The 21,070-nt window shown below is 41.6% G+C and overlaps 2 protein-coding genes across 2 annotated transcripts; one reads left to right on the top strand and one right to left on the bottom strand.

Annotated features, from left to right (window-relative positions):
* The first annotated feature begins 242 nt into the window (after positions 1-242).
* Positions 243-9,280, top strand: dcxr (dicarbonyl/L-xylulose reductase). The gene is made up of 9 exons (XM_070989894.1): positions 243-333; positions 547-620; positions 2,162-2,259; positions 2,465-2,619; positions 2,780-2,822; positions 3,171-3,270; positions 4,434-4,498; positions 6,034-6,151; positions 7,481-9,280. The coding sequence occupies exons 2-9, from the start codon at positions 569-571 to the stop codon at positions 7,582-7,584; spliced, it is 735 nt and encodes a 244-aa protein (XP_070845995.1). The 5' UTR covers positions 243-333; positions 547-568; the 3' UTR covers positions 7,585-9,280.
* A 31-nt stretch (positions 9,281-9,311) lies between these two features.
* Positions 9,312-20,736, bottom strand: rac3b (Rac family small GTPase 3b). The gene is made up of 6 exons (XM_070989895.1): positions 20,563-20,736; positions 17,945-18,016; positions 16,408-16,525; positions 14,707-14,769; positions 13,953-14,112; positions 9,312-12,194 (listed from the first exon to the last, which is right to left on the bottom strand). Exons 1-6 carry the CDS (start codon positions 20,595-20,597, stop codon positions 12,064-12,066), a joined length of 579 nt encoding a protein of 192 aa, XP_070845996.1. The 5' UTR covers positions 20,598-20,736; the 3' UTR covers positions 9,312-12,063.
* Positions 20,737-21,070: the final 334 nt, after the last annotated feature.

Consider the following 21,070-nt stretch of genomic DNA (forward strand, 5'->3'; position numbering starts at 1 on the left):
TGCTCTTTTCAGACCTGAAACCACAGTCCAGTCACGCACTGCATCTGCAGCGCAGCCAGATGTGAGACTACTCAGCAGTGTGTGAGGGTGAAAACACTGCACGTGTTACTGTTATTTGGGTTAACTGACCATTTAACTTATTAAGACACAGACAGCTGACTGCAGTGTTTCCTGCCTTCTCACAGTGACTGTGCAGGCCTGATCTGTTAGGCAAACATGTTTTGACCATGAACGCTGCTGTGAGTTTACTCTTTGAGCGCAGCGCAGTGCAGCGCAGACGGCACTTCCTGCAGCCTGCAGCCCGGAATCAGCGCTCCGTCTGCGGCACAGTGGGTAAGCTCCTCCACTCTGAACTTTAAAACACCAGTGATTCAGGGTTAGTGTCTGCTTGCAGAGAAATGTGTGGCACGCGGAGGAGAAAGACAGGAAGTTAACGCAGAGTTTAGCTCGATTAGTGCGACGATAGACAGGAACGACTCAGACTTGTGCATGTGACCTCCCGATCGGCATGTTACAATACATGTATTGTTGTCTATCAATCTGCAGCTGATCTCGGACCAGACCCAACATGGAGATTTCATTTGCAGGCAAACGAGCTCTGGTCACCGGAGCAGGAAAGGGTAAACATAACACTTATCACAAATATACACAAATAAGAAGTGTTGAGAGGCCACACTGACGCCAGCAGGTTGCTTTCAAAACTACAGCCATCTGTCCATCCCTGCACACACAGGCTGTGACAGGACTTCAAAATGCTGAGGTCCCCATCGCTTCTTAACCCCTTTGACTGATTTTCTGTGGTTCATCTAATCAGTGTGGGTTGTAGATCATTTATTTATGTTTCTGCTATATATTCATATGGGATTCAAATATAATTCAACTTCACTGTCCACTGAAAGAGCAAAACATACACTTGAACATATCGGACACATGAAACATAAGAAATAAATAACTGGGAGAACATGAGCTGAGTGTCTAGCTACAGCTCTGGACCTGTACTGTCAAAACATTGTTCAAATCCACAGAACATTATTCAAAATCTAGTGGAATTCATTAAGTTTCCAAAGATGTCAACTATGTCGGGCTGAATTGTGGAGAAATATATCTAAAATGATGCACAAGACATCTAGAATATTTATTTTGATGCAGCAGTGCCACCTTTGTCTTGGCTTCAAACATTAGTTTCACACAATGTAAGTGCCAGATACAGCTTCAGTGTAGCATTCATATTTACAGAATACACGCGGACACGTTTCATTCAGATATTTGAGCTTCCTGTGGTCTGGGGAAAAGATACAAAGTGACATTCAAGAAGTTGAAACTACAGTGTAGTGAAGATGATCATCCAGACTGAGTTCTATGAGAAGAGGAAGTCACAAAAACTATATAAAAAAAAGTCTTCATGTGACATGAAGGCAAGAAGAATACACTGAAAAACTGAGTGATGGTTTTTTGTGTGAAAGTCATCATTAGCTCAAATATTTTTTTCTATAAAATCCTTTTTTTAATTCAACAGATAAATCCCTAGTTGTCAAATGTGAAATGTGTCTAAACACAACCAGCTTACAAGAATTGTGGTTAAATAAAAGTCTAAACTAACAATAAAATCCAATGAATTGTTCATGGTGAGTTCCACACATGGAGGAGCTGGTACCAAGGCAACCCTTTAACGTACGGTATATGAGCAGTATACATACGTTTGATAAGTGCTTTGTCAGCAACTATAACACACATAATAAATGACAATATTGGTCAGTAATAATATGAAATTATAGAAGTTATAATTACTGATAAATACTGTGCATTAATGAAAACTTAAAATTGTCCTTAACTGCTTACAGCTACATTATAATTTGTTATAAACCATCTATTCATTTTTTTGTGTATTGCTTATAAATGCTGGGACTTAAGTCTGACTGATGACAATAAGCTGCTGGACTGCTGAGCCATTTTTGATGAATTTGCACATACCTTCAGAGTCTTGTCAGTTCCAACACAGTGATGAAATGGAATTGAAAAAAGCTTTGTTCATGGAGTGCAGTGTGGCAAAGCCTGAGACATGTGTGGAATGTGTGCATGAGTGTGCGTGTCAGCTCTGGTGTCACAGCAGCAGCTCCACTCCATAATAAGTCTTTGTGTTTATGGATGCTTTGTGTCTCAGGGATTGGAAGGGCCACGGCTCTGGCTCTGGCACGCTGCGGAGCAAAGGTCACGGCGGTCACACGCACACAGGCTGACCTCAACAGTCTGGTGCAGGAGGTAAATTCCTTCACACACAAGCACACGCACACACACCCTGTCACCCATCTGAGGGCCCCATGTCCCCCGACCTCTGACCCCTACACACCCTCCTCTGTCCAATTGTGCTCCCATTCCATCTCTCCATTCATTATCATCTGAGGTGTCTCAGTTACTCTCCACTCTAACGCTGTGTTCATCTTTTTTTATTGTCTTCCTGTCACAGTGTGCCTCCATCACTCCAGTGTGTGTGGACCTGGCAGACTGGGAGGCCACAGAGTTGGCCCTGCAGGACATCGGCCCCATCGATCTGCTGGTGAATAACGCTGCCTGTGCCAGCCTGCAGCCGTTTCTGGAGGTGACACCTGACCAGTTTGACCAGTAAGACAAAATGCAGATACTTTCATGATCTCTAACTAGGAAGCAGCAGCAGCAGCAGCAAATGATCACAGAATACAGCAAAGTGTAGAACACATCAGTCAAAATTCACTGTTTCATCAGGTGGCAAGCTGTTGTGTTTATCATGCCGTTTCATCTTCAGGTCGTTCAATGTGAATGTGAAAGCTGTGCTGCATGTCTCCCAGGTACAATAATTCAAAAATGGCTGCATTTGCATGCTTCATTTGTTCTTTGATTTTTTCTTTTTGCTGTACGATGGCCAAATGTAGATGATGCCCAGATATTTTCAGCAACTTTGATGCTGTTTGGCAGCAGCTATGTTTTGCTAATGTAAACATTAATGGTAAACTCAGGTTTTGTTGTCAGGGAAAGTGTGTACAAGAAAACTTAAACGGCCTCTTTACACATATCTCTTCTGGAATGGAAGAGTAGGGTACCGGAAGGTGTTTAAGTAAGCTGTTAGTTTCATTTCAAATGTCTTCTTCTTCAAACTGCTTGTGATGAATCAAACAGAGCTCTGTTTCTCTGGTCAGATCGTGGCTCGTGGTATGAAGGCCAGAGGATCAGGAGGCTCCATTGTCAACGTGTCCAGCCAGGCCTCACAATGTGCCCTGAGAGACCATGCTGTCTACTGTGAGTAACAGAGGAACAGCCCTGCGCTAACATTCATCAAGAGTTCAATTTACTGAGCTCTGAAATGAAAGTAGCTGCTAGAGGTCTTCAGAACATGTGCAAACAAATCTTAAACAGAATCTGTGAGCTGAACTGATTGCATTGACTCACTGTCACTGAACCTGTGGCTTTTAGCAGTGGAGCTCCTCACCTGTTCAGCTCAGCTGTGACACGCAGTGTGACACTTCCTGATTAAAAGCTTGTTAGAAGCCAAGCCAAAGAAACATGCTGGTGTGATAACTCCAAACAGCTGCTGAACTGTTAATCTACTAAACAGTGGGTTTATTCCTCATCTCCTTCCTCATATCCTGTTAATGCTCTACTGTAAATTGATACGTGTATTTACTGTTTATCCATCCATCCATTATCTATACCGCCTATCCCTTTCGGGGTTGCGGGGGGCTGGAGCCTATCCCAGCTACAATGGGCGAGAGGCGGGGTACACCCTGAACCGGTCGCCAGCCGATTGCAGGGCCACATGCAAGGACAAACAACCATTCACACTCACACTCACACCTACGGACAATTTAGAGTCATCAATTAACCTAATGAGCATGTTTTTGGTCTGTGGGAGGAATATTTACTGTTTATGTTTGTATTTATTTAAATGACATGTTAAAAGAACAATTATTCTTCTTTTTGTCTTAAACAACTGAATGAATTGTTTTTCAATGGGATATGAATGCCCATGCCACACTGAAATCAAAAAAACAGAAAAGACGCGTGTTACATTTCAGTGTTGTCCAGCAGAAGGCAGCATGGACCTGTCACTAGTTTTCAGGAGGGAGGTTTTTGTTTTTACGAGGAAGAGGCATCATCATGCCAAAATGACAAACAATCAACTGTCCAATCACAGCTTTGGGGGCGATGACATGGCGGGGCGTCTTGGCACTGGCTCTGTCAGTGATGATGGCAGCCATGACTGAGAGCCTTTCCCATGAAAACGGCACTGCTGACTGTATATTTGTGATTGACTGTGTGAGTGTGTGCGTGGGGCGGGGGTGGCGGGGGTGCAGCACTGAGACTGCACATAACAGGCCCAGGTTTTAATGCTGTAACCATGGTAACTTTAACATTTCTGTTGCTTCTGTCCAATCAGTCTTTGTGTTCCTGTCATTGTTCAGGTGCCACTAAAGGAGCCCTGGACATGCTGACTAAAGTGATGGCTCTTGAGCTGGGACCCCACCAGGTACCCTCACACTCACACAGCATGGGAACTTCCCTTGATCATTTGACATTCATGTGATGGAACAAACACTCATATGTACTTTATTAGCAGGTGTGAAATGTGACTGCACTGTGTGAAATGTGAAAAAACAGAAAATTATTGCATTTATTGACAACAGTTTTACAAAGTGTGTCCATGTAGTATCCTTTATACCAGTGGTTCTCAACTGGTCTGGCTTCAGGACCCACCATCACCCCTTAACACTAATAGACAGCAGTCCGCTGCATAAAACAATCCCCTTCAAAATAAAAGCACATGATTTTTTTTTCTTAACTTTTTTTTTTTGCCCAGTCAAAGGCTGCCCACTGAAAATGGGTCCGACCCACCAGTTGAGAATCACTGCTTTATACAATCATGTGTTCACAAAGTGGTGAACCTCACTCCATCCTTGTTCCTTGTGAATGACTGAGTCTTTTGAGGATGCTCCTTTCATAACCAATCATGATACTATCACCTGTTACCAATGAACCCTCTGAACCCCACAACCTGGGGAGGTCAGGTTAGAAAGTTGTGTTTCTTTCAAAATGTTGCCTGAATTACACTGCTTCCTAAGGAAAACTTAGCCAAATTTAACTTTAAAAAGTGTTGGTTTTTTGTTTGTTTTTTTTTTTTGTTTTTTTATCAAGATCACTTTATTCTACATCTCATTTAAAATTTCACCAAAATCAAACTGTTTGCACTAAACCACTAATAAATGATGATAAAAAATAATAAAAAACATCAAATTCTGCGCTCGTCAGAGAAACTGTGAAGCCTTGATGACTAGGTTGATATATATCAATAGTCATGTGACAACAGTTCAGCAAGAATTCAGCTGAACTGCAGGAGAAGACACAAGAGGCTGTTTGTACAGTTTGTAAGAATGGAATAGTCAATATGTCTAACCTATGGAGCCCTCAGTTTTTCCCCAAAGTTGGGGGCACTTGGAAAAATGATGTTTATATAGATTCCTTTTTTTATTTATCATGTTTGTAAATAGTCAAAGAAGTTGCTTCTAGCCATGACTACTTCCAGTAAAGCACTATTAAATCCATAATTTGACTCAGCCGTTCAAGAACATTGAAAAAGCTGAAGTAATGAGATGTTTAAAGGTGGGGTGAGTCATTCTGGAGAAAGATTGTTCATATTGCCAGCTCCCCCTTTTAACAATACAATTACATGGCACTAGCCCACCAGATTTCCCATCCCCCTAGCTCCCCCATCTGCCCTCCCCATCCCCTCGTCCTGTGCATGTGGACATACGCCTCCTGTTGCTGATTGGCTGGAATAGTGTTTGTGGCTCAGTCCAAGCCACTTTGCTGGTTTCCCATTTACAGAGCCAGGGCTGTGTACTAACACTGGACAGAACAGACATCTTAGTGGACCCTGAGGAGATATTATCTTCAACAATGACTCCCACCACCTTTAAGTATTAGGAATAATGGTCGTTAATGGTGCTCTGATTGATGAATGTTGGACTTGTTTCAACTTTAGTGCTGGTGTTATGTTCTGATCAGATCCGTGTGAACAGTGTGAACCCCACAGTGGTGATGACAGAGATGGGTCGCCTGGGCTGGAGCGACCCCAAAAAAGCCAAGACCATGACTTCTCGCATCCCCCTCGGCCGCTTTGCAGGTCAGACACCACAGGCTTTATACACATATTATTGACTTGATCAGCATGTACAGCAGGACAGAACAGATCCTCCTTTGATTTTTCCACTCTGTAATACAGTGACATGTAATTTCAGGTCACTGTTTGGTACCACCATCTTTCTGTACAGCTTAAAGATATGTATTTCATATCCCCATCCATTATATGCTGCCAGAGCCTATCCCAACATGCATTGGGTGAAAGGCAAGGTGCAAATACATAGTCAGCAGTCCATCTGTTTACGACCTGCACATCGGAAAGGGATATAGCAGTTCAACATATTGTTATTTGCTTTCTTTTCCCACAGTGAGATGAGAAGAATGATATCAATCCCAAAATGGTGTTTTTAGGATTTTGCACAGAACTGCTCCCAGCTACATTTCCAGCTATTTTAAGAAGGTGTGGGAAGCTCATAGTCAGAACACCAGAGCCAGTGTAGCGAATCTTTGTAGAAGTCCAAGTTTGGTAAATTCATGTAATTTCACTTTGTTCTTATTCTCTATAATACCTTGGTGTTTCCTAATTTGTCAGTCTCTGTCTTGAGAAAGGTTGGTGGACTGTGTAAATACCAGTGATAATGATGGTATAAGTCCAGGGCTTTATCATTCTTTAACATTCTAAATATATTAAAATGTCAATAAACCAAATCAAGCCTACCTATTCAACAGACAGATTGGATAAATACACATTATATCTGTTTGTTTAATAGCTAGATGTATTTTTGAACTTGTCAGACTTGACTCTTTCCCTCTGTCTCAAGTCTTTATGCTAAACTAGTCTTCTCATCTCGCTCTTATAATGATTTAAAAAATTAACTGTTTTTTGGATTTTAGGTTGTCCTCCTCTTGACAAAAGGTTTGGTCCCACCACTTAGTGTCCTCAGAAAGTTCATACAAGGTTGCTGAAAAGGAGGCTGGTTGATTCAGATTCAGGAATGTGGATTCCATCCTGGTTGTGGAACAATGGAGCAGCTCTTCACCCTTGCCTGCCCATCCCATGTGTTTTGTGGACGTGTATAGGGTTCATTATGTCCTCTTATAGCTGTGCTGAGAGCTGTGTTCATGTTCTCTGCAGTGAAGTCCAGCACATTCATGGTCAGTGTTGGACTCTACCAAGACTGAGCCTTGTTACCTGTTCTGTTCATGGGTATCACTGACAATCAGAATCCAGGGCTGCAGTCAAATTCAAATAAAATCTTTCTGTCAGCATGAGTATAGACCAAATGCTCAGTGATGAAGTGTATGCACGTACTTGCACCTCATAAATGTGTTAACCTAAGTTTAACCGAGCTCCTTGTGTGTCTGTGTGCAGAGGTGGATGATGTGGTCAACACTATTTTATTCCTACTGAGTGACAAGAGCAACATGACTAATGGAGTCACTCTGCCGGTGGACGGAGGCTTCCTGGCCTGCTGACCAGCGAGGCTTGTCTGAGGAACACCGCCCATCTCCGCAGAGGAAAAAGAACACATATTTCCTGTCTTATCACCGCACTGCATTATACAGAGGTCATTTTTTTGTCAGTAATTAAACTCAACCATTGCACAACCAACCTTTAATATTCCTTTGTTTGTCCTTATTTATATCTAATAATGGGGCATGTTTCTGTTTATTTCTGTTTATGTAAATGATTTTTAGCATTACTGGTCATTACAGAGGCTCAATGTTTGAAAAACAAATCTGAGTAATGATGATGTACAGCAGATTTGCTTAACATTATATGGACTGCTTTATGTGGATGATACAATCGTGATGGCTGAGACACCAGAAAGATTGTGTAACATTGTTGTAAAACTTGTTTGTCTGTGGCAGTGAGTATTTAGCCATACATGTAAAAATAATGGCTTTTTTGAGCGAATCAAACAAACTAGGAGCCCAGTGTTTGCTCTAATGACCAAAGCTGCAGAATGAGGTTACCACAGACACCTGGAAGAGTTATTCTTCTTCTGATTGAAATCCTCCCGTCTGGGAGTGATGCATGGGGTTATCATAATCTATATAATACACAGAAACACAGCAACCTCTGTTGCCTTTGGCAGCATTTCCCATCCTGGTCAGGACTCCCTGAAGAAATTAAAGGGCTTCACACTATGAAAAGCTGGATAGGAGAGAATTAAAACATATTTTCTATAAAACGTGTATATGTTTAAAGAGTAGTGCCCTCCAAAAACAGTTGTTCTGTACATTGCTACAGAAACTCTATGACAGTGATCAGTCATATGATGGTATGATTATGGAGATATCAACTTGATAATCAGTCGGATTTGCAATTCATTTGATTTGAATCCGTTAGCAAATCAGAGATGTGGGCAGTATTTACAGGTGTGGCAGCAGGCTAGAAATATTGATCTAGAATACATGAAGTCTCCAGTTAACCTTGCACCCAAAGATGTGGATGTTGAGGACGAGCATGATGAGGTACAATAATTCCTTAACTACAGGCTGTTTAATCCTGATTCTGTTATTGAAAACATCTGTTTTTCTTAAGGCCTGTGTAGGGCTGCAGCTAATTATTTCCTGGATTAATCAAGTTAAATTAAATGATATTGTAACTTCTGTCTCAGGTGATATCTTCAAATTAGTTGTTTTAGGTCAGGAACACTCCAAATCTCATGAAAAAAAGAAAAGCAGTAAATTCTGCTACTGATGGAGATGAAACCAGAGAATGTTTGGTAATTTAGCTTGAAAAATTAACTGGAAGTAATCAAAATAGTTGTAATTTTTTGTTGATCGACTTACCAGAAAATCCACTTTGTACACTAAGTGTATATATTGTATATAAGTCTTTCTACATTAAGCCATCTACCAATGTGAATCAAAAGATATTTACATACTATGTCCCAAGGGCTTTCAGTTTGAAAGTCTGAAGATCAAGAAGTCAAGTATCATACAAGTATAGCAGTATATACAAGCACTGTTAAATAGGTAGCTATTGAATAATTATCTGAGTATCTGTGTTTGCTTGTTTACATGTTTGTTTATTTAACTGTCCAGAATTTGATTTTCAATTACTAAGTGTTGCTGTCCACTAACATTACTTTCTTTTGCATTCTTAGGTGCAACTGATCGATAGGTGCAATTGATTGTTGCTGAATAAAGAAAGAAAAGGCTGAGTGAAGAACAAATCATGACACTACACCGTGTACCTGACATATACATTTGTATTTAGTATACAAAAAATTGAAATATTTCACCACACAGACATGTGAAGTAATAAAAAATAAGACAAACAGTTGGAACAAGTATACAAGTCATCTTACATTACATACATACATGGCCAATGCATTTCATCATACAACCTCTCTTAAGAATTATAGTGGGTCAAATAACCAGAGAACTTCCATGCAATAGTAAATTAGAATTTTTCGCTGCATTTCTCAGATACATTTTGACACCTTAGCTAGGCAGGACCACACAACATGATTCAACCACACAGTTTGCTATGCCAACCAAAGACAGCATGACAGAGTGGACTGCGGTGCTGCGTCTCACTACGTGAGGGAGACAGACACACTGCAGGCCTGCAACCATATAGAAATGCATTTCATAAAGGTGCAATCTGCACTGTTTGCCACAATGACAAACTCCACAAAGATTGGCCCCTTTATAGTACACTGTTAGCAACACTTCTAACTTCAACATGAGCGACTATAATCCCTTTAGATTGAATTGTTTTAGAGCTAAATATTCAGGTACATGTAGATAGATATTCATAACGCATTCTTTTTCCAAGGATTATTCTGTACATCAGCGGATGTCATTAATATTCATTTTTTTCTTTCTTTATGTCCACAGATTTTTGAAAAGTCTTGTGTATTACTACAATACAATATGAAATAGTACCAAAAACTGGACACTAAAAAACTTGGCTTAAAACAATACTGTCTTTTATGCACTATCCCAAACTGTCAAACAAAGCTGTCTCACTGATACCGACACATGCTCGTCCACACACACAAACACCAGCGTCCATATACACGGCTGTGATGCACACACTCATTCTCTCTCTCTCTCTCTCTCTCTCTCACACACACACACACACACACACACACACACACACACACACACACACACACACACACACACACACACACAGAAAAACAGAGACAAGATCTAAACAATGGGATAAATTAAGACAGAATATTTTAAGACCCATGCAAGCTCCTCCACCCCCAGAGGCAGAACTCAGGCAGCAAGGTTGTACAGCCCCCATGTTTGGCATGCTCGTCTGTCACATGTTCACAGTTAGATGAAGTTACCCAAAAACACTTGACTAAGATCAGATGCTTGTTGAAAGTAAGAACACAACCGTGTTCAATAACTTCAGGTAATGTGACAAAATGATCTTTACTCAAGCTATTAGCTTTTTCCACTGCCATCAACCACATCTCATCTGCTTCAAAGACCCTGTGAATGACCCACAGAAGTCTTCATCATCTCTCCTTGATGAAGACCATGGAATATGGTTGAAAGCTCACAATAAAAGCTAGAAGGTGGATTTAGAGTTCAGACTATTTTGTCAAATTCTTATTATATTCACACGTTGAGCTGTGAGATTAATCACTGTCATTGCAAATAGCAGTTTTTAGCCTCAGTCAAAGACTGAGCAAACTCTTCCTCTGATCAGACAGCAAGTGTCAAAGCTCAGGTGAAACCAAGTAAGTAGACCACATAAGTGAGAGGGTTCATTTTTGTCAAACTACTCTTCACTGGGCCAGTAATGAGCCTTCACACTCAAATTTCAGGTTAGCTAAGGTTTGAGGATTTGTGCAAGGCTAAATGAGAAAAGCCAAAACTGAAGAAAATGTGTAATGAGTTCAGAGCCACTGGAGTTAAAAGTCACCACTCTGACTGCTATTTAAATCTTGGCTGCGCCTTTTCCATACAATCTTTTTAGAAAACATGTTTATAGACTTGTCTATCAGTTTCAAGAACACTGTACTCACTACAGTCATTTTGAGATCTCCAAAAGGGGAAAGGACATGAGCACTCAGACCCCATTAACCCTCATTCCTCTGACTCTGTCTAATGTTACAGTTTTTCAAAGCTAAAAAACGGCTGGGCCCCAGATTTTCTGTCTGGTAATTTGATTTAATACACCAGTACTATGCAACATATTAGTTCAAAACTGAAATAATGAAGGTCTTAAACTAGAATTTGAGACAGGGGCCTCTACTAGACAGGGCTTCAACATTAAGAACAAACGCTGGAGCTGTTTTACAGCACCTGTGTTTCTTGACTCATCAGACTTAAATTTCAACAATTAACTTGTTAAGCACAAGGTTATTACTAATTGGAATGAAACTCCAAAAACAAGACCCAACCCAACCATACAACATATCACATTATTTCCAGTTAAGACATCGTGCTCTATTTGTGAAATTCAGTGAAGTGCAGACAGTAGTATTGTTTTTACTGTCAATTCCAACAGACATCTGAGTGCACGTCAGTAGTATGTGTTTTTTCCACATGCTGATCTTAGATCAGGAGCTGAGGGTAACTTCTGACCTGAAGGCGTATTCACAGTTCACTTTCTATTTAGTCAACACTACATTAATTCAAGCAAGCATGGCTGAGAGAGATGAGATATTGTAGTATGAAGACAAGTAATAGAAACCACTGTCAGCCCTCATGGCAACTCGATGTAGTTCTATGAGTACAAAGGTGGACAGTCAATGTCTTTCACAAAGAAGCTATGAATCTATTCAGTAATGTTAAAAAAATCAGATTAAATATTGGTCTTGTTACCAATATTGCGTTGAAAAAACATCAATATAAAGAAAGCAATCTCAGCAGTGCACACTCACGCTCGCTAGTTTTCTCTCTCATCCTCTCAGAGAAGTAGTGGTTCTTGTTCATGGTGATGTAGTGTAGTGTTTTAGCAGTGTCTCCCCCTCAGAACATGGTGCATCTCTTGCCCCTCTTCTTCACGGGTGGAGGGCAGAGCACGGCTCGGATAGCCTCGTCAAATACCGTCTTCAGGCCTCGCTGGGTCAGCGCAGAGCACTCCAGGTACTTCACAGCCCCTGACGGAGGAAGAGCGCACGGTGGGAAAAAGATTGCTCAGTGACACGTAGTGACACACTTCAAGTGCTCAAGTGTAGCACGGTTCAAAAGGAGACAGTTAAAACAAACATATGTTGTCAAACTTAGTATGCTTTAAATGTTGCTTGTTGGATCCTTTAACAGCGCTGAAACATCCCGTGATACCTGAGCAACAGTGAGTTTCTGAATCTGACCATCTGATGAGCACATCTCCACACAGCGGTTGGCCAGGTGTGCAGAGGCAGTGTTTCCCACACACACACATTTTACTTTGGCAGGCCACCCAGGTGTATTAACAACCATCAAAGTATATTTGGCCCACTTTAGCATTTTTTTATTTCAATATTTTTACGACTGAGAGAATGACGACATCTGTAATCATTCACTCCGTCCCTCCGGTCTACTGCAGGAGACCATGCAGAGAAACAGAGAGAGATGTTCTCTGGTAAACATCCCTCGTGGAAATGCACTGTTTGTGGTGCGACCTCTCCTGCTGAAAGTAGGCCCACTGATGCCGTTTTTTCGTAACAGCCTGTAAGTGCAGCTGGCTGGTGCTGATGTCATTCTATACCACGCTGCTTTTGATAGGCTAGGTCGTTTATAACAAGCCTCCTCCACACGCGGCTCACCTGCTGTTGTGAAAACAGAGTTGCAGGTGAAAAAATCCAAAATACAAGTTGTGTTTTTTGGGCGACTTTATAAAACATACTGCTGACGAAGAAAGTCAAAAAAGCAGAAAGAGGTGGAGCAGGGAAAGCTGGTGTGTGTGCAGTAAGAGAACAGAGGTGTAGGTCTGTGTATGTGTGGAGGAGGGATGGGGGGTGGGGGTGGGGTTGTGAAAACTGTTCAAAAATGTGCCCCCTTATCTCCTTGACTACAATTGATTGTGTTGAGACTACAAAGACATGGACAGACTTGGTGGTCTGGAGAGAGATCAGGGAGGTATTGAGAGAAGGCTACCTCAGCAGGAGTTCTCGCTGCCTTCAAGTGTGGCTGTTTCTGCTGATGGCTGCCTGATGGCTAGCAGCATGCTCGGGAAAATGGTCAACAGCAATGAAAGGTTGATTGTTATTACTGTTGTTACACCAAGGTCCCCTAGATTACCTGGCTGAAAGGAAGAGTTCAACATTTTTGGCTGCTTTCTAAGAGTGAGATGAGGTGGATATCAGACTCAAGTGTGTGTGTTAAATACAGAGCTGGAGTCAGGGCGTTGTTAACTTAGCTTACCACAGAGACTGGAAGAAGGAGGAACAGCTAGCCTAGCTCTGTCTGAAGTCCAAAAATCCACCTACAGTACCAGCAACTCTAAAGCTCACTGATTAACGTACTGTATGTTCTGTGTTGATTTCTCTATCCCCTCAGCAGCTGTGATGACAAGACTTCATGAAACAGTCTCACTCTGCAACGGTTCCAGAAACAGTTCAGGCTCCAAAGTCCAATTAAGACCACAAACTGTGGTTTTTACATTTTGTTTGTGTGTACATACTAAACCAGTATTGTACACACAATACAAACAATTGTTTGTATTGTACTTTTTAAATAGGACCCCAGGAAGACTAGCCTGGCGTTTGTGCGTCGGCTAATGGGGATCCTCAATAAACATAAACATAAACATAAACATAAACATAAAGCTCATATAATTTGCATCACTCATCATTTGTACAAAAATAAATACTAATAAAGGATTGAATGCTCATTTAAAACGTCTCCAGTTGTGCACATGGCACACGCAGCCTCACCAATCTCTCTTGCCATGGCCAGGCCCTGTGGGTAGGTGATGGGGGAAAGCTTCTTGTCTCGCAGCCTCTCAATGGTGTCCTTGTCATCTCGCAGATCCAGCTTGGTGCCCACCAGGATGATGGGTGTGTTGGGGCAGTGGTGTCTCACCTCAGGGTACCACTGGGGCACCACACACACAAATGCATGTGTACATATGAATATACAAAGGACAACGTCAGTGAGAGAGGAGAAAGAGAACAGTTAGCTGGATACAGAGGCAGAGCGATGAGCGCCTTTAGACGATACAACAGACTGTGAGTTGTGGAACTAGAAGAAGTTGTTTTTAACAGATCTGTCTGAATGGAGGCATAGTTGTATGAACACAAAACATCCTCAGGCAGAGTAAATCTCCAACACATCACATGATGGGAGAACCGTGTGAGAAGCATACAGACTCTACAGAGGTAGGGTGGGCCTTCAGGAACGTGTGATTTCATATGAGAGCGTCTCATGATGCTCAGCAGACCAAACCACGGCCGGCTGTCACGCTCCCTCTGCAGAGTGTTTGGACTCGATCAGACCTCGCCTTACAACATGTCTCTGCACTGCTGCCTGGGAGAGTCAGCTCAAATCCAGACTGTTCTAAACCAAGGTCTGAACGGGTGGAGCAGCGGTGTGATTAGCCAGGTGGAGCCATAGATGTGCCTCCTTGTGGTCAGACTCGGCATGGAGGGGGACAAAGGGAGGGGGCAGGCGGTCAGTCAGCGTACTGACCTTAGCTCGGACGTTCTCAAAGGAGGCCGGACTGACCAGGGAGAAGCATATCAAGAACACATCCTGGGAGAGAACCAGAGAGACGGCTAGTTGAGAGCAAGATCTACGTGTGTGTTTGAGTGCGTGTGTGTGTATATGGAGCCGCACCAATCATCCTCCTTAATGTGAGAGTTAAAGTCTGTTTTTTCTTAAAAGCCTCTAACACTTCTTTATTAATCCCTTGTTCGAAAAGTTTTCAGTCAACTGGCCGACTGATGAGTTGTTTTGATTGATCTACAGTTCATTAAAGATGAAAGCAGGTTTGTGATAATCATGATGCTACTTGTTGTAACTACATGCTTAATTCTTCTTTTTAGCAGACTGAAACACTTCATTCTGTAATGTCACAAAGCTTGTGTATGAATTAGTTTCATTTAAATACATGGAGGAGTATGTCTGCTTCAGACTTAGTGGTCTTCGTGTACTTTAGAATTAAAGGGACATATCTGATTAAGCAATCTAACAAGCCTTATTTGCAATACCGTTATAGGAACAATGTTTTGTAATTTGAGGTAAAGTGTGATTTCTGTGAAACGGAATTTGGTGATATTTACATAACAAAAGTATTTAACATTCACTGCATATCTAGATTATCTTAATTAGGGTTACTGTTGACACTCGTCATAATTTGAGAGTGGAGCATGCATAATATGTTATACATTACTTATGGAAGCCAAGAACAGACATGCCTGCAATTATTTTTTTAATGCCATTATCTCTAGATCACAAGTTAATTATTTTGTTGTCCAAAGAAAACAAAAGGCTGATGTGTTGAGATAATATAATAATTTGTCACAAGAAAACACTGGTTCCAGTCAAAGTCGTATCATACAGTATGAATCACCGTCATGACACAGTCAGCGTTTTCATGTGTCAAAATTAGAAAGCTGAATGAAAACATGCAAACATTGATCTAGACAGGCTGTCTGATGTGTTCACTGTGGTTAGTGTCTTAGAAGACATGTCGTGATATGTGCATCTTTTTGTTTGATCTGTCCTACGTGTATAATTTGTGCCTGTACCTGTTTCACTTACAGTCTGATGCGCCGATCAATAATGGGTAACTATTCCTTGATGTGACATTTTCAGCATAAATCAGCTGCTGCAGGTGTCACTACGCCATCCATGCATGCTGGTACTCCTTACCTCTGATAAACATGATAAGTAATAAGAAGAAGCAGCACTTTGTTTTCTCATGTTAATGAGTTGATCGTCTCAAGATAACAAATTTCATTTTCTTGCGTTGATGAAATAATCCTCTCATGATCTCAGGGTGTTCTCGGCTTCTGTTCTCAGCTTCATTAATTATGTATATGTTCACCATATTCTGTTTTATGTCTACCTCTTTAATCTATACAGGACATACATCCTACAAGTTAGTTTCGTCAGTTCAGTCAGTTGCTAACTGTTCCGCCTAACAGTTAGTAGGTACTAACATTTGGTACAAACCCATCTCTAACTAAGAACTAGTTTGTTTTGTTGAACGCATCATTATTTCTGGTGTGTGTAATTATCCACTTTGTAAAGACTTAGACTGTAAAGGTTTGAACTGCTGCTGTAATTGGCTCCAGGTGTGCAACACACTCAAATACAAAAGTCTGAATACTCGTGCATGAGTCTGTGCATGTGTGTGCTGTGGTTGGGTGGACGGGGCCTGAATACCGTCTGTGGGTAAGACAGTGGTCTGAGCCTATCGTAGTCCTCTTGTCCTGCTGTATCCCAAAGGCCCAGATTCACTGGTTTCCCATCCACCATCACATTGGCAGAGTAGTTGTCAAAGCTGCAGGAAGGCAGATACCACGCTGAGTGTAATGCAGGTAAGAGAATTTGTTATATTTCCAAACTTCTTTGTTTGGGGAATGTAATACCCAGTGCTGAGAGCCCAAGTAAAACCAGAACTTCTGGGTTCTGTTCCAAAAGTAAGACAACCTTCTAAATCACATAGACGTGAATTACTAAAAGCCAGCCTTCAGCCATAACCTTGCTCATTAGTATTTGGTGCGCTTTACTCCATATATCTAGATGAGGATGGTTCATGTTTTCAGAGTCTGGTTTTAAAGGAAATTCTGGTACCTTTCAGCATGGGATTCATGCTTCATTATTGTATTAATAGCAGTTCATGATGAAGTCAGGTGAACCTTTTGACTTTATGAATGTGTAGCTGACTGTCACCAGGTGGTGCAGTATACTGACAGTTCAACACTTGGAGAAATATACTTAAATGCTTTCTTGCTGAGACGCAAATGACCTAATCAATATCACCATCACATCTGTCTGTTAAATATAAGGCTACAACCAGTAGCTGGTTAGCTTAGCTTAGCTTAATTTAGCTTAGTGTACATTGTTTGCCAAAAGATATCTTAGAATGAGCTTCACTTGCTAGCTTTTCTGGGGCGCCTACTTGTATCTCACACTCTTCATCAGCATATGGAGTTTGTAAAGTTTTTAATAGGGTTGGCTCAGTTATTATCATGTGACCTATATGTGGAACTTTGGTCACGTGGTAAAAGGCGGTCTGGTCATATATTATTCTCTCCTGCATGTTATGATGTGGTTCATGTGATGACAGATGAGCTGACGAAGACCCTAAAATATGGTTTAAATTTCTGGTAATCACTAATAAGCCAACCTTAAGTGAAAAACTTTTTTTTTTTTTTCAAGCTGCTTTTTCTATAATCAAGAATGAACTTTCTCGCTCAGTGATTACAGCTAAAATACCTGGTGAGGACAGCTGGCTAATCCATCAAATGAAACTGCTGACAAACCAAAGCATTGCTGTAAAAATCTTAAAGAATGTTACGATTAACCAGCCATGTTCATTGCAAGTGCCACTTGCTGATTGGCCTTCATGACTGAAACACAAAGGCATGTTTTTACTGGTACTATGATTCAATAGCTATGACATATTGAAGGATTTTAAGTTCACTAGCCTCTTGCGTGCACTCCATGCACACAGCTTTCTTGACTTTTGAGACTTCGAGACTTTGTTCATTGATTACTGCCTTCTATGGTCAAATCTGAGATATCAAATTGAGATCTCTCAAGGTATAAACAGTATTAAAATCCCACTCACCATTTCTTTTGTCTCAAGGTATATATTGTCATAGCACATGGTTTCATGTTATATGGTCCTACAGCATGGACCTCCTGCTTATATCAAATAGAATAACTGTGAGCATGTGCAGAGTGTGTTACTCACACAGTGGGGATGTATTCACCGGGGAAGGCATTGGTGGTGTAGCTAATCAGCAAACAGGTCTTACCCACAGCCCTGAAGAAGAGGGACAGCAGAGGATGCATAAGTACAAATTCATAACACAGTTCCACACTTATATGTACAAAAAAAATAACTGTGTATAGTCTGTGTGTAAGTGTGTATGCATGACTATACTGTATGTATGCGTGAAAAGGCTGGCTGCTACTACCTTTTACTGTGCCACACAGACACTGGCCTACATTCATGTTGCCTGAGGGACACTGTAGCCTCCCTATGATACAACCCCCCCAACTCTCTATCACGCGCACACATACACACTCACATGCACAGGCGCAACCTACCTCTCCTGCTCACATACAATAAACATAACATCCCCCCAGTTCTGTACTGTACTGACACAAGCTGCAGGATGCCACACAGATTGGCGGTGGCATAGATGGGTATTGGCTGTGTGCTCATGCATGAGGTAATGAACAATTCTGTGTGCATGTCTTCATAGACACAGCAAATGGTGGTGACACGTAGCACCAATATGTGTGAGGGTGGCATGAAACTGATTTGAGGTCAGTGAGTTTCACTGGCTGTGATGGAGAGCGGGACGGAGAGAGATAGAGGGTGAGAAAATAACAAGAGAGATGAAAGTATAGGGCCTGATACGAGCAGCTTCAGTTCATCTTTTCACTACATACAGTAGAAGGAAGAAAGCCTGCTCGTCGCTGTACTTAAGCACCCATAAGCCTTGGTTTCTATTGCTATAGAGAGGACGCTAATCAGAGCTGCGACAAATTTTGAAAGCTTTTGCAGACTTAGACCAGGTATTTTCTAACACAGTTGTTCATCTTTTGTACTGATGATGCTCATTGAAGACTTGAAGTTCTCCAACTGTCAGCTCACACTGCCTATTAAAGAAATGATCATGACCTTTACTTCCAGGACCCTGGAGCCACAAATTACTCCTCCCATTCACAACTCTACTGCATAGAAAATCAAGTTAAATACATAAGTGGACAGGGATTTGTGCAAAGAAGTGGATACGGTGTGAGATGAAAGTGTTTCAAATTAATGCACATCTCAAAAGGCTTATGAATCCAACCCGTGAATGTATGGAGACAAGAGGGAATGCAGACAGACTGGAGGAAAATAACAGAAATTTAGGTTTCTGAGATTAGTCAGAGTCTGAGCTGTTACACAAACACCCACAGGTGATCTCCAAAGTGTGTCCTTTAGCTAGCTAGGTAGCTGCAGCTAATGTCTGTGCAGCTGGTACACAGGTCCTTTTAACAGCAGATCCAGACTCATCACAGTAGAAAAGGCTCTGGTGCTATTTATAACATTAGCAACAACCATGCAAATGAACCAGCACGAACAATTCCTGGATCCCAACAGTGAAGCAGTTAAACAGGTTTCAGCCTTCATTCATCTTATTTATACACATGCTGTTCCTTCTGTGACATGTTGAGATGTCTGCTGCTAAAAAGCCTGCAGCCTTTTTGGCTGTTTGGGCTAACAAACATAAACTGCACAAACAGTCCAGGGGTCAACTGGCACACTCCACACATACTCAAGATCTATATTTTTAGCTAGCTACACCATGTCTGTACCATCTGTACAGCGGCTTCTGCAATGAATAAAAACTGACAATAAAAATACACAAATGTGTGCGGAATATGCAGACACTCACATTCAGTCTGAGAACATCCTCAGACCCTCCATGCCACAACCAAATTTGTGATGCAAGGTGAGACAACCCTTATGACATCATCAGGGTTGTTTTCCAGACCTGGAGGGGCAGCTGAGGAGGCCACCCCATGATGAATAAACTGCTCCTTTAAGTGATTTCCAAATAATATCTTTCACACATATCATCTGATACAGCATCAATCAAGAGGAGGATTAAGGTCACAAACTTTTTTGTGATTCATTTTAGAATTCTGATGAATATAAGGACAAAAAGCACAAATTCTCCACTGATTCTTAAACTTTACTCATAGACAGAAATGTTTAGTTATAGCACTAAAAAACATGACATCAATCTTAGGCTCATTCTTGATTTTCAAAAGATTTAACTTTAATGTGTGAGTTCATTTTCCCTGGCCTTCATCTACACCTAGCGATGATATCAAAATTTTATAGCAGAAATCCCAATAATCCTGCTACAAATGTCAATCCAAATGAAGCTGACTGAAGTGTGGATGCAGTAAGAAAGGCACAGTGAGAGCAGAACTAGGGCGGCGGGGCCTGTCTGCCACTGACAGGGCCACAAATTCCTTAGCGTGCATCAGCACTTCAGCCTGCCTCCAGTGGCCTACGAGGCGTGTAGGTGTTCCCGCAAAGCATCCCGAGGCTCTTCGCTGCTACCGTCACAATGAACCGGAGGCCACGATGCGATCAAACCGAATGCAATCACAAAGCAGAGAACTGAGGATATCTATCGAGCATCGGGGAGCAGACGACAGAAAAGCAGCACGACCGACAGATCGCTCAGCCCCAGCCCCTTTTCCTACATAGCATCCTTCCATCATCCATCCATCCGTGGACGCTTCACTGAATCTCACACGAGAAAATGTGCTGGTGTCCTGAGTCTGGGAGCATGCTCTTACCCGTCGCCGACCACCACACATTTGATAGCTTGCATTTGTACAGGAACTGGAGGCTTCCAAGGAGCCGGCGCTGGTGGTTTAATGAATCCGACAGTCTGCGCTGAGGTCTCGGATGAGAGCACCGGGCCAGTCCGCTCGGCGATGGAGCCGCAGTGAAAGGGGTCGATGACGAACAGTGCCGAGAGACTCCGGAAAATACCGAGTGTGTTTAAAGGGACAGAGAGCGAAAAAGAGGAATCCGAACAGAGGAAGAGAGGATTCACTTCATCTACTTCCGTCTTCGTTTTAAATCCCTTTGGGATAATTGGGATAATTAGTATTAATACACATTAGACGTATTGCTAAAGCTTTGCGCTGCCTGCCAGGTGAGTATAGAAGAAGTGATGCTGCTCATTTTGATTACTAATACTTACAGCACCAAAATCCATTACTATATTACATTACATATATCCATATATCCATATGCTATATGCTATATGCTACATTACATATATCCATTACTATATAT

Source organism: Chaetodon trifascialis, chromosome 21, assembly GCF_039877785.1.
Source record: "Chaetodon trifascialis isolate fChaTrf1 chromosome 21, fChaTrf1.hap1, whole genome shotgun sequence".
In the NCBI taxonomy this organism is placed as follows: domain Eukaryota; kingdom Metazoa; phylum Chordata; class Actinopteri; order Chaetodontiformes; family Chaetodontidae; genus Chaetodon; species Chaetodon trifascialis.

What these genes read in the sequence shown, in the direction of transcription:
- dcxr (XM_070989894.1), top strand. Translation starts at nt 569, where the DNA reads ATGGAGATTTCATTTGCAGGCAAACGAGCTCTGGTCACCGGAGCAGGA. An exon ending in GGTCACCGGAGCAGGAAAGG is followed by an intron (nt 621 to 2,161) that starts GTAAACATAACA and finishes TTTGTGTCTCAG; the next exon opens with GGATTGGAAGGGCCACGGCT. An exon ending in CTGTGCTGCATGTCTCCCAG is followed by an intron (nt 2,823 to 3,170) that starts GTACAATAATTC and finishes TTCTCTGGTCAG; the next exon opens with ATCGTGGCTCGTGGTATGAA.
- rac3b (XM_070989895.1), bottom strand. Translation starts at nt 20,597, where the DNA reads ATGCAAGCTATCAAATGTGTGGTGGTCGGCGACGG. An exon ending in TGTGTGGTGGTCGGCGACGG is followed by an intron (nt 18,017 to 20,562) that starts GTAAGAGCATGC and finishes CCTCTTCTTCAG; the next exon opens with GGCTGTGGGTAAGACCTGTT. An exon ending in CACTGTCTTACCCACAGACG is followed by an intron (nt 14,770 to 16,407) that starts GTATTCAGGCCC and finishes GTTCTCTCCCAG; the next exon opens with GATGTGTTCTTGATATGCTT.